This window comes from Prunus mume, linkage group LG2, assembly GCF_029339155.1.
Source record: "Prunus mume cultivar Tortuosa linkage group LG2, ASM2933915v1, whole genome shotgun sequence".
Lineage (NCBI taxonomy): Eukaryota > Viridiplantae > Streptophyta > Magnoliopsida > Rosales > Rosaceae > Prunus > Prunus mume.
In genome coordinates, this window is record NC_142699.1 from 27,369,224 (window position 1) to 27,381,933 (window position 12,710).

The 12,710-nt window shown below is 35.9% G+C and overlaps 2 protein-coding genes across 3 annotated transcripts; one reads left to right on the plus strand and one right to left on the minus strand.

The window, feature by feature from the left end:
* Positions 1-2,241: 2,241 nt before the first annotated feature.
* LOC103323938 (uncharacterized) lies at positions 2,242-4,449 on the minus strand. Of its 2 annotated transcripts, XM_016791936.2 has the most exons (6): positions 4,306-4,449; positions 3,894-4,015; positions 3,623-3,755; positions 3,471-3,532; positions 3,205-3,394; positions 2,242-2,562 (listed from the first exon to the last, which is right to left on the minus strand). In XM_016791936.2, exons 2-6 carry the CDS (start codon positions 3,915-3,917, stop codon positions 2,459-2,461), a joined length of 513 nt encoding a protein of 170 aa, XP_016647422.2. In that variant the 5' UTR covers positions 3,918-4,015; positions 4,306-4,449; the 3' UTR covers positions 2,242-2,458. The 2 variants fall into 2 exon arrangements, with proteins under 2 accessions (XP_016647422.2, XP_088900529.1); XM_089044403.1 differs by lacking the exon at positions 4,306-4,449 and having other exon boundaries at positions 3,894-4,275.
* A 1,883-nt stretch (positions 4,450-6,332) lies between these two features.
* Positions 6,333-11,452, plus strand: MGT9 (magnesium transporter 9). The gene is made up of 11 exons (XM_008225961.3): positions 6,333-6,894; positions 7,012-7,041; positions 7,444-7,597; positions 7,764-7,885; positions 8,266-8,340; positions 9,311-9,538; positions 9,619-9,663; positions 10,461-10,505; positions 10,584-10,613; positions 10,758-10,877; positions 10,961-11,452. The coding sequence occupies exons 1-11, from the start codon at positions 6,652-6,654 to the stop codon at positions 11,045-11,047; spliced, it is 1,179 nt and encodes a 392-aa protein (XP_008224183.2). The 5' UTR covers positions 6,333-6,651; the 3' UTR covers positions 11,048-11,452.
* The last annotated feature ends 1,258 nt before the right edge of the window (positions 11,453-12,710 follow it).

The following is a 12,710-nucleotide window of genomic DNA, read 5'->3' on the forward strand; positions in this document are numbered from 1 at the left end:
AATCAATTACAAATAAAATAGGAATCCTTAGTGTGTAAGGAAAGTAAGTCAATATCCACAAATCACGCCAACACCTTCTGCCATATCTTTTCCATTGCCAAATCTAAACCTTAGATCTTGGACGAAAGGCATATGGTGGAAGAAAAAATTGGTCAAAGGTAGTAGATTCATAACTTCTTCCTCTTTATTTATATATATATATTTTAATTTTGCAATTTTTGTAGAATTTTTTTTTTTCTTTCTTTAAGATATGAAGGGAGTTAGCTGAGAAGAAGAAGTCTGAAGATGACAACTTATATAGTATAGCCGTGCGGCTGTACTTTTTTTTTGAAAAATAGTATAGCCATGCGGCTATACGTTTTTGGGACACGGGGCTCCTAATCGCTGGAGGGTTTTTTTTTACAGCCGCACGGCTATACTCTGTTTTTTATTTTTTTTAAAGTAGACTTGTATTGACACGTGGCGCCTAAACGTTGGGAATCCTCCTTTTTATATTTAAACTTTTTTTGGTTGGATTGAAAATCGATTTTGTTGTAATTAATTTGGAAATGAGAATATTTATAAATAAAAAATGGCATACTAATCTCAACTTTGGTGTTGTATTGCACCAAACAACTTCTTAAAATCTAGTTATATCCCAACCAATTCAGTGTAATGTAGAAAGGTTAATCCAATTAAGTCTACCCCACCAAATAGGGCCAATATCACCTGAAGGATAACTATAAAATGGCTCCCAATTTTTTTACCTTGTTATTTTTTCTTCTCTCTTTATCTCACCCTAAACCCTTTTCTTCCATCCCTTAACTTGTTAGTACGAATGAGAGTATTAGAATACAAATGTGAAAGTAAAAAAAACTGAGAAGAAATCCCAAAATAATTTTGCAATAAGTTAAAAACTACTTTAAATTTCCACAGAAAAAAATAGCTTGAATTATCTAAGGTGCCCCACTTACCATTAATTTATGGCTGACCCAGTGCTTAGGGTTAGAACTATAAATGGATCGGATTCGGATATACCTCAATTCAAATCCAAATTCATTTATAATTGGATTATCAAATTCGAATTATCGGATTGCACCTATCATTCCATATAAGTTATGAATCGGATTTAGATCGGATTGTTATCATATTTATTTTGAGATGTACAAAAAATAAAATTTTCATTAGTAACGTTGTTCTTTTATTGTATTTATTTACTTTTTATATCAAATTTGGATATTTTATTATAAAAATTAGTTTTAAGTGTATTCTTGGTGCAAATAAAACTAAAATTACTCATTTCACATATAAAATATTAATATAAAGCATAGAAAAACTAATAAATTGTACTTCATAATAAGTCTAATCATATTATTATCGGATCGGATAAACTATAATCCATATTCGAATCCATTTATAATCGGATTACCGGATTCGGATTATATTCGGATTATCGGATTGAGAAGTCTAATCCATCTCCTATTAATTACACCGGATTCAGAGTATCGATAGTTTTCTCAATAGGTAAATGATCAACTCATAACGTATATATACTACTCTAATTCAAAAGTACCACAAAGTTGGCTCCACCTTCGTACCCCGTCATATCTTATGTACTTAAAATGATTGGAGTATTGCAAAAGTGTGTTAGGGTAGTTGCTCATGGGATGAACTCGGACTCTTGCACCCAAGTTTGAATCCTCCTTCTAGAATATTAGATTGAATTAGAATAGTTTAGACTATGGGTTGTGTTAAAAAAAATGATAATAATATTAACATTTCATTTACGTACTTCAACAAATAAAGGGCATAGCCCTAGTGGGTAATGGCCCTGTCCAAACCCAGTATTAGAACAAGCGAACTCAACTTAAAAGAGTTCGATTTGGGCTCTATTTTTGAGCTCAGTCTTGACCCAATACTATTCCTCTCCCATGATCCCTATCCTATTTTTTGTAAAAAACAAACCAGTGCAGCCTCATTGTAGCCGGTACTTCTCTCAAAACTAATCCCTATATATTCTCCGTTTCTCAGCAAGGAAAGAGCATGTTCATCTTTCAGCTGATCATGCCGGAGAGGTGTTTAGTTAAACAATATTTAGGAGCAAGCTCGATCAATCACCTGTAAATAAGAAGCTCACTAAAGTGCTTAACATCACTCGACATATACCCTCGAATCTCGATCTTGAAACTTGTTAATTATAACTTAAACATTACTTAGCAAGCTAATCAAATATTCAAATTCAATTATTCAACATGATGAAGATGATGAAAGTTGTCCCTGTGATGATAGAATAAATAACGATTTTAAAGATCTCCAAAAGTTTTACATCTTCACAATAGTAATTTAACCTTGTTCAATTACATCTACAATGAAACAGAGCATTCCCTAATACAAACCTTGTCCAATTATATATATAATAATAGTACAAAAAATGCCCAGACATAAGCACTTTGAGAATATAAAGCAAAATCTTCTCATTTCACTGTATTTGATTTGCAGGCTGTGAAAAGAAATCTTTGGCATTGCGTGCTACCTCCGCTTCAAGTATCGCTGCCAACACAATGTCTGATCCTTCAACATTCTCTGTCATCACAACCATCGGTTATTTATTTGGACAAATAAATCTCAGATGTAAAGCTCAACTACTTGCAAAATCTATTAAGAAAAAGAATGGCATGTTCAACTTATAGGTTGAAACAACTTCTTATATTTGTATGCTTGTCAAACAAAGGATCTTGCATAAAGAATTTAATGTGCAAATTTTACATGCTATGTAATCAAGGAGAAGGTACGTACAGTAAAAGTTCAAGATTATTTCTATGGTATGTGTTTAACCCAACAGCCCACTTATTGTGACCTCGCAATCCCAAATACACCCACCACAACCAACCAAAATCAATTCCATATTGGAGTAATCATACACATTTAGGCCATGAGCATGAGTGACATCTTTGTTGGCCAACCATAAAAGGCATAAGTAAGACAATTATTCATAGAAACCATAGGATTTGCAGCACACACCATGACGACATCTATTATTGAAGATAATCTGGACAATGTAGAAAAGTATATAGTTTAGAAACGAAAATTTCAAAATTTGTTGTTTCTAAAGATATTAGAAAGGGAATTTCCACTCCAGACTGCTCCCTGTGGTATGTGTTCAGATTAGAACCACAAGTCATTGATATCATAAATTTGAAGTGTTATAATTCAGAAGACTATTACCCTTGGGATTTGGTAGCATCCCAGTGCTTTCAGCTGAAACAGGGAGAACAGCAAAAAGACCACTTTCATCGCTAAGGTTCTCTTTCTCTGCACTTCTCTTCAAAGAGCCAGTCTTCACGGCATCAGATTCAGCCAATCTTTCATAAGCAGTTGCTTGGCTATGCAAATTAACTGACTCTGGGGTTCTATCCTGCCAATGATATATACAAGCAATGTAACATTATGCAAAGTGGGCTATTTATAACAAGACATTGTAATATTAAAACCTTCAGCACAGTACTTGTTGACTTCAGCTCTTCCTTGCGCTTCTCAAATGACCTATTGGCCCCTAACAAGAAACCACATAAACTGGCAATCATTTGAGAAGCAAAAACATTACTTGGCAACAATGCATGGCTGCTAAGATTAGTGCCATTACCTGTAGGAGCCAGGTCTTGAGGATTGTCCATCAGCTTCCGAGTCAGAGGACCAGGATTCATAAGTGATATGCTTCGAACTTCATATCGAATCGACTCTAATTGTGCCAGTGCATCTTGAAGTTCTTTATGAACCTAAAAGATCATGCAATGGACATAAATTATTTAACACAAAAGGGCTTTTGGTTCAATGGCATGTTAGCTGATGACAGTTATCAATTTGTCAATCTTTTAATTCATTTATAAGGAGTTTTAGTTTTTAGAAAGAAGTACCTGACGAGCTTGAGATTGCTGCATAACATTTTCGAATTGGCCACGAGCTTACTGAACATACCCGATTGCCCGACCCGCTAGCCGCCCTGCTGTTCTAGCAATTCTAGGCAAAGCCTTCGGTCCTGCAAGCAACCCATTACACACCAAACCAACTTCGCATTTTCAGTTTCTGTCTCCAATAAAATTACCCAATGATTAAACCCACAATCTCAGATAACCCAGAAAGACTTTGACTTCCCTAAAACAAAATCAGAACCAAATTTGAAAATGAAGATGCTTTAGAGCCCAACTTTCTCACATGAGCCGATACAACATGCGAGAGAATTCAGAAAAAAAAAACGTTTGAGAGAAATGTTGGACTGTAAAGCAGATTTCTTTTGAATTGACAAATAAAAGTAGAGAGAGAGAGTACCGAATAGAGCAGCTGTGGCTCCGATCAAGAGGAAGAGCTCTCCGTACGAAATACCCAACATTTTGGGCCTTGGACATGACCAGGGGTGAGCTTAGGCTTTTGTTGGCGCTTTCATAAAGAACCGTTTGTTCTTCTCCTTTTTCTTTATTTTTTTATTTTATTGAGCAAATTTTTTTTTTTCACAAAGCGATATACTTCTTTTTGTTTTTATAGAAAAATGAAACAAAGGAAATGGTAAGTTCTTGAGATAATTTTCTGACTGCATACTGTGGTGATGTATATTTGCTTGAGGAACCAAAGTGGTCGCTAAATATGGTTAAAATAGTTCTATTTTAATTATTATAGCTGCCAACGAGATCTAATTAAGTTGAAAGGGTCTTAAGTTCGAGTCCCACACCTTGATAGTGTGAGAGAAAACTCGCTCCGCCAATATCACTGGTATCAAAATATAAAATCAAACTATTATAGCCAATTGTTAATTAGCATATTAATTACCACATTACTTTCCATAACAGAATTAGTGGCAGTGCATGGGTGGCTGCATAACTGGAGCCCAAACCCAATTAAATATGGGTTTTGGGCCTTTCAGTTTTGTATAAGCTTTGTATTGGGACTCCTTTGCCTTGGACTCTGGCTCATTCGCTGTATTTTGTTATTTTCTTGTAATGTAGTTTGATGTCTATATCGTTAAAAGATAAAGAGCATCTTTCACATGATTTCGTCTGGGTAAATGACAACCTCCGGAATATCTCCTTCGATGGCAATAGTCCTACATCAGAAGGATTTTGGACAAAGGAAGATTGGTGGGGACTTTAATAAAGGTCAGTGTCAATCCATATAGTAGAAGGAGAGAAGGGTCCATGAGATACTCCAACCCCTCAATGTCACACTCAACAAGTCCTCAAGCTCCTCAATGTCGATGTAAAAGGTGCTTCTATGCCAATCCGGATCTTTTTAATACAAAGGGTATTTAACCCATTACGGTTTGTTTTTTATTTTATATTTTTAATACAAGTGATAGTTTAAATTAAAATAGGGAGATAGTTTCACACACACACAATCAAAATGTCGTGAGGTTGAGCACAGGCCAATTAATCTATAAGTCAAAATTCTTTTTCACTGGATTAGATATTGTTGATCCATTACAATGCTTTTATCTATACACACATGTCTATTTTCACACGTTGTACGGTGGCACAACCAATCCTAAGTGTAAAAAACAAATAGTGCATGGAGGCCTCTTTATTTGTTAATGTTTGGTGGAATAGGTGAAAGTGGAGAAAAAAGAAAGCTTTTGAATTGAACCATCCTCTTAACCATAGCCACTTGTTCCTTGGTATGTAAGCATGAACCATACGATACTAAAGCAAGACAAGCAAATGTTTTGGTTGGTTAGCTACGTTTGATAAAGGGCCAAAAAACATAATATCTAATCCCATGGACTGGAAAAGGTTCATTAGAAAAACAAAAGACTTGGGGACGGCTTATACATACACCCAAATAGACAAGTTTGTTTGTTTTCTGAAAAAGAAAAGCTAGACTTTACCTCTTATCGTATTGTTTGCCTTTTTTGGAACACTCTGTTTGTGATCAGAAAACCAAATGCATGCCCATCAACTTGAACCAAACACAGATTTGATTTGCTCTCTTAAAAAGGCCTTGATGTCATTTATAACTACCAAATCTTATGTGACGAAACATTTTGTTTTGCATTTTTAGGCTGCAAAGATACGTTTAAAATTGTTTTTGCAAAATTTAACAAATTATTGTGTAGTTTTAAAATACAGTCATGTAATATAATTGATTTGTATGGTCGAGACGATGACGAGAATTTGAATACGGTTTGTATGATCAGTCAACCGTCAAAGGGTGGTTTCGTCCGAGAACAGAGTCCCACCCCAGAAGAATAGATCCGCAGGTTCAGAAATCCTGTGGTCCAAGCAGCCCCACACTCTTTCTTGTTTACTTTTTGAGAAACCTTTTCTTGCGTGTCAAGTCCCCAATTCACCCCTAACAAACAGCACCATATGAACCCTAAACATAAACGCAACCCACAGCCCAAACTGCTTTTTCTCTCCCAACAAACACGACTGCCCCAATACAAATCCCTAATAATCCAATCCCCAAAATTAACAATCACACAAAAACGAAAATACTAATAAAATATTGAATAAACATAAACAACTCACCGCCCCTGGCTTTTCTCACGCCAAGTTCTTCACTTCCCATTAAAATTCTCAATGATACAAACTAAATTGTATTATAATTGAGATTAGGAGTTGTTGGTTTTGTTGAAAATTGAGTGTGAGGGATGTGAGTGAGATTGGGTTTCGGGGATGGTCAGATATGGCTCGAGACGGGGAAGTGGTGCCGGTGGACCCACAAGCGGTGGTGGCCGTGAAGAAGAAGTCGTCTCGGAGTTGGGTTTTGCTGGACTGTACGGGAAAAGCTACAGTCTTGGACGTGGACAAGTATGCCATCATGCACAGAGTACACATTCACGCTCGCGATCTTCGCATTGTCGATCCTTTGCTTTCTTACCCTTCCACCATTCTCGGCCGCGACAGGGCTATAGTTCTCAATTTGGAGGTGCTCTTCTCTTTTCAATTTCCAATTTTGTTGTTTTGCTTTTTTAAAGTTTTTTGGCTGTTGTGTTTTTGTTGTTGCTGTTAATTGAATTGGGTTTGTTTGTCTCTGGGTGTGCAGCATATTAAAGCAATAATCACTGCTGAAGAGGTTAGCCTCTCTCTGTTTCTCTAAATAAATTTGTTTTCTTCGTCTGCTGAATTGATTTTGTTTTGGGTTTTTTGAGGAGTAGAGAACTGAATAGCCATCAGTATTTTTATTTTTTTTCAATTTTGTTGCGTAGTTAAAGATTGCTGATTTAAGAGACGAAGTAGTACATGTATTTTAAGAGACCAGTACATGATGGTCAACCCGGGTATTAATTGGTTTTTTTTTTTGTGGGGGGAAATTAAGCGAGAGGAGCAACTAATTAGATGGTGCAAATTCAGGACATTGAAAATCAAACCTGTATTATGTCCTGGTGTTCTAGAGAGGAAAAAAATGTGGTGCTTTCAACTTTCTATGAGTTGGGGTTCTTTTGCAGATGGTGATTGTTAGTTTGTTATGGGATAGGTGCTGCTTCGGGATCCAGTGGATGAAAATGTTATCCCTGTTGTTGAAGAGCTTCAAAGACGGTTGCCTCCTGTAAATGCCATACATGAAAGCCAAAAAGATGGGAAAGAGTTCCCTGCTGGGCAAATTGATGTAGATGCCGGTGAAGAAGATGGTATGACTTAGTAATTTCAAAGTTTATCATTGATGAGTTGTGTCTGTCTTTAGTATTCTTGGAAATATACAAATGTTTACATCTACCACTAACATCTTAAACATCAAAACTTCTGAGTTCTGGTTTTATTCTTTGACTTCTGAGTGATCTAGATTATGCAATGTAGAGTCTCCATTTGAGTTCCGGGCCTTGGAGGTAGCTTTGGAAGCAATTTGCAGTTATCTTTCTGCACGTACTACAGAACTGGAGACTGCTGCTTATCCTGCTTTAGATGAGCTTACCTCAAAGGTAGGACTTGTGTTTTCTCTCATTTTCTTTGCGTCTTTGTATGGGCTCTATGGTTGTTGCTTGTCTCCACCTACAGGAATATAGTATTTCCATTCACTGGTTTGGTTTGATTTAGGTAACTCACTGATAGTAGTTTTAGGTGTCTCAGTTGTCAGCATGCTAAAATTCTGCTTAAAGCACTACATGATGAAGTCTAGGGATAATTGTCTGCCATTTTGTGTGAAATTGTGTCATAGAAGAGATTCTAGATATCAGGGTTCAGAGAAATTTTGGCTTGCATACTTGCCTGCATGGTTTTCTAAGCTTAGCATCTGTAACCAGGATAGAATGGCTTCTTATGCCTACTTTTGGACAATATTTTGATCCAATGCAACCTGCAGATTAGCAGCCGCAATTTGGACAGGGTTCGTAAATTGAAGAGTGCAATGACAAGGTTGACTGCTCGCGTACAAAAGGTATATGATCTTCCTGTAGGGTGTGAATAATTACATAGTAGTTCATGTGTCTTATGAGGGTTAGTGAACTTTAATGCAATCACTGAAAGATGCTATTTGCGTCACATTAGTGTGTGTTGAAGATGAGAGAGTAGTTATACTCAATGCCACCCACTGTCCTCATTCTATTTTCTAAGCATTACATTATAAGATAAGATGTTTGATTCATGAAGGTAACATTGTTTAGATGACTAATAAGTTTGCTAGATGCATTTGAGCACTCATACATGTATTTAATATTTAAGTTCCTTCGTCAATTGTTAGATGAGAAATGAATGGTTGAGGTGCATCCACTGTAATTCTCAGTCATCCATATCTGACAATTAGATGTTTTGTGGCAAAGTTAAGTTGTTAGTATAGCTTTTTCTAAAGTTCTGATAACAATAAGTCGTTTTTTGTTTGGGTTATTAAAATGGACATGGATGAAATTTAGTTAAAATTTAACAGTAACTCTGTAAATTAATACATTTTAAATAGAAACTTCCAGCACAATCTTTTTTAAAATATATTTTTTCAATGAAAACTAGAAACAGCTTCAAATTGTAGCCTTTCAAATATGCATATTTCAGCTTCTGTGGGGGCACAAAATTACTTCTAAGAGTAAACGCCTAAAACACTGGCTTCACAGAAGCCCTCTCTGGGTGCCCCAAGAGCTGTGCTGTGTGAGTGCTAAAGCTAGCAATTAGGTTTTCTTCATACTTGCAGTCTAAATTAGTATCATTATGAATGCACTTTCTGTTTATGTCTGTAAGCCACATTCTTCTGCTGTGTATCTCATATTGAATTTGCAGCCTTATGGTATCCAAATTTGTGGTATGGAGTTGAGATGAGACAAACTTTCCCAGTCAGAGTTTGATTAAAGAAAACATATTAGTTTCCTCTTTACTACTGTAAATCATGGTAATAAGTAATCCTGTATTACTTATTGCAGGTAAGGGATGAGCTTGAACAGCTGTTGGATGATGACGATGATATGGCTGACCTTTACTTGTCAAGAAAGTTGGCTGGTGCATCTTCACCAGTTAGTGTCTCTGGTCCTCCCAATTGGTATCCTGCCTCCCCTACCATAGGCTCAAAAATATCTCGGGCAAGTAGAGCAAGCATTGCCACTGTTCGTGGAGATGAGAATGACGTTGAGGAACTTGAAATGTTACTTGAGGTATAACATTGGCATACTTTTTCTGTGTCTTATTTTAGTGAAGCTGTGTATATACTAATCTGCTAATAATACCTTTGCAGGCTTATTTTATGCAGATTGATGGCACCTTGAACAAATTAGCTACGGTATGTGCTGTTTTAGATGCATACTTATCTTTCTTTCTAGCTTACAAGGAGAATTGAACCTAGGACCTAACCTATCTCACCCAATCCCTCCCTCCAACACTCTTGGACCCTATGCACACCTGTTAAGTTCAAGGACATTTGAATCTGAAGTATTGTTTTTTTTTTGGGAGAGAGGGGGGGTGGGATAGGCGGAAGTAAGAACCACCAAAAGATTTTAAACGGTACATGTCTATGGAGTAAGCTGGTCCTTCAACACATCCAGCGAAGCCATTATACATATTACCTTTAACAGAATCCCAAGTCCCAAGATTGTGACTTCTGGAATACCCGTGATTTCTAGGTCAGCTTAGAACCAATAAAAAACAGAGGTATGAATCATCATGACTTTGACTGATCAAAGCAGAATTATATGACCCTGAGAACCTGCAAGTGAGGGTGTACAGAGTGGTCTTCTATATACACTATTAAGGAAGGGACATAGGAATTTTGTGCAAAGATCTGAGTTTTAGAAGACTAAAGAGAAGGATAAAGACTTTAAAGAAACTTGGAAACATGAACCTCATCTTATTATGTCTTCAACACCTTAATGTGATAGGAAGGGGATGATATTGAGTGAACACATAAAAAATTCCCTTAAATGCATGTAAATAGTCCAACAAGAATTTTCCACGTGTGTCAATAGAAAAGGACTTTCATAGACCTACAGTTATTTGCGTGGAATACATTTAGACATATTTTCCACATTATTTACACTATATACTAAACAACTTTGACTGTTAAAATATGATATTTTGCAGCTGCGTGAATATATTGATGATACAGAGGATTATATCAATATTCAGGTACTTGATTCATCAATCTTAAATTTTTATGGCAACATACTAAAGTTTTCTGATATAACTTGTGCTTCCATATTTCAGCTTGATAACCACAGGAATCAGCTGATTCAGGTGCTTTTTTCATCCTATGCAGTATATCTGATTACCATGCTGGATTATTTTCTTTTATTTAAATTTTCCTTTCTAAATCTGGAGTATCTGTATTCTGTATTGTGTAAGACGTGCTTTTTATTTTCTTCACGTTTCATGGTACAGCTTGAGCTTTTTCTCAGTGCTGGGACTCTATGTATGGCCATATTTTCATTGGTGGCTGGAATTTTTGGCATGAATATCCCTTATACGTGGAATAATGGTTACGGATACATGTTCAAATGGGTATGCAAAGCATTTCTGCTGGCAATCTTGTCTAGTATGTCTTTAATGAACATGTCTGAGATTGAATCTTTTTGAATTGACAGGTTTGCATTGTCACGGGAATAGTCTGTGCTTGTGTGTTCATAATTATCATGTCATATGCTCGCTTCAAGGGGTTGGTCGGGTCGTGAACTTTATGAAGGAATTCTGAGATTGATCTTTTGGATCGTCTGAGAAATAGTGTCAAGGGTTTTTAGCAAATATGTGAAGGAATTTTGATAATTCTTTTGCCCTTAAAGACTGTCGATGATGGCTGTTAGGGTTGAAGAGGGAAAAGTCTCACTGTGGGAAATTTTAAATCGGATCAGATCTGGCAGCAGCCTTTCTAATCCAAGGATATTGCAAAGTTTTTTAATTGTGAACAACTTGATTAACTGGATTCAGTCACCAACAGACTGTAAAACCAATTACAGAATGAATACATATTTCTTGGTTTTAGTTCATAATTCTGGTTCTGTTACACACAAGTATTCAATCAAACATACAATACTGTACCTGTACTCAGCAACAATTTAATGCATTCTTCAAATTGCTCATTTGTTTATGCCTATGATCTGTTTTCCGAATGCCTTTTTTGCTTGTATCAATCTTGAAGTCCTTGGATGGTTTAGAAGATGGTGATGATGGTTTACTCCTTGGTGACTTCTAATTATTAGTTGAACTGAATGATGGTTAAGAGGTGCAATTTTCGAGCTAAAACCAGTGAAGAAACCAAATCAATGTGCAGTTTAGGCGTTGTTATTTATTGCTTTACACTACCAAGGTTCAGAACCATACTCATCATGTCCATAAAGTCAGGCCAGTTGGTCTTTGGACACTTGAAAAAATCAGTAATTAAATTGATTAGGGGTGTAGTTGATTCAATTTCAAATTTAATTATTGATTTCAAATTCATGACTTCCAAGTTACTAAACATATTAACATACTATTAAACTTTATAACAATGTTCATACTTTTTTCATTTAACAATTATCCATCATGAAATTTGAACTCAAAGACTTCATCCAATAGGTTGAAGACTAACTGCCACTAGAACAAATGGTTATTGTCCCAAACAAGTCATTATAGACACAAGTACAAGATCGACACACCAAAACGACTAGTAAATGATCTTCTTTTAATAATAATACCACTTTTTTTCATTCAAGTTATGACGTCCACAAAATCTACATTGTCGATTGACAGTGATGAGAGGAGTAATTTTTTGTATGTTCTAGGTGTACCATCCAACACATGAGACATGTGGAAATATTTTCCAATACACATAGAACCTAAAAATAAAATATTTTCATATGTCCCATGTGTATTGGATGGTACTAGAACATACAAAAATTTATCCGATGAGAGTTAGTTAGCAGAATCGACGAAAAACCAGAGGTATTGCTATGGTTTTAATTAATAACTTTATTAGTTACCAAAACAGTTATACGTAGTGTCACTGAATGTAACACTATGTCAGAGTCAGAAAACGCTTATATACATACCACAAGAAAGAAAATCCAAAAAAGAGAACGATAGAAAGAGTGTAGATGGCATGAAGACGTGAAGACAGAAGAAGACGAGAAATCGATTCAAATTCACATATTCTATCTCTTCCTCTCCTTGGTATGTGTCATGTATAAGAAATTAAGCAAAGATGGGGGAAAATCATGAAGTAGATGTGCATGTCCTCCATGATCCCTTTCTTGTTAGCTTTTGCATTGAAGGTTTGCATTATATTCTTTGGTTGCAAAGATGATCCCTCACCAATATAAACACTCAGAATTTGATGTTATTCCAATCTCCATTGATATA

What these genes read in the sequence shown, in the direction of transcription:
- MGT9 (XM_008225961.3), top strand. Translation starts at nt 6,652, where the DNA reads ATGGCTCGAGACGGGGAAGTGGTGCCGGTGGACCCACAAGCGGTGGTG. An exon ending in AGATGCCGGTGAAGAAGATG is followed by an intron (nt 7,598 to 7,763) that starts GTATGACTTAGT and finishes TATGCAATGTAG; the next exon opens with AGTCTCCATTTGAGTTCCGG. An exon ending in AACTTGAAATGTTACTTGAG is followed by an intron (nt 9,539 to 9,618) that starts GTATAACATTGG and finishes ATACCTTTGCAG; the next exon opens with GCTTATTTTATGCAGATTGA.
- LOC103323938 (XM_016791936.2), bottom strand. Translation starts at nt 3,917, where the DNA reads ATGCAGCAATCTCAAGCTCGTCAG. An exon ending in TCAAGACCTGGCTCCTACAG is followed by an intron (nt 3,533 to 3,622) that starts GTAATGGCACTA and finishes GTTTCTTGTTAG; the next exon opens with GGGCCAATAGGTCATTTGAG. An exon ending in GATGCTACCAAATCCCAAGG is followed by an intron (nt 2,563 to 3,204) that starts GTAATAGTCTTC and finishes TTGTGATGACAG; the next exon opens with AGAATGTTGAAGGATCAGAC.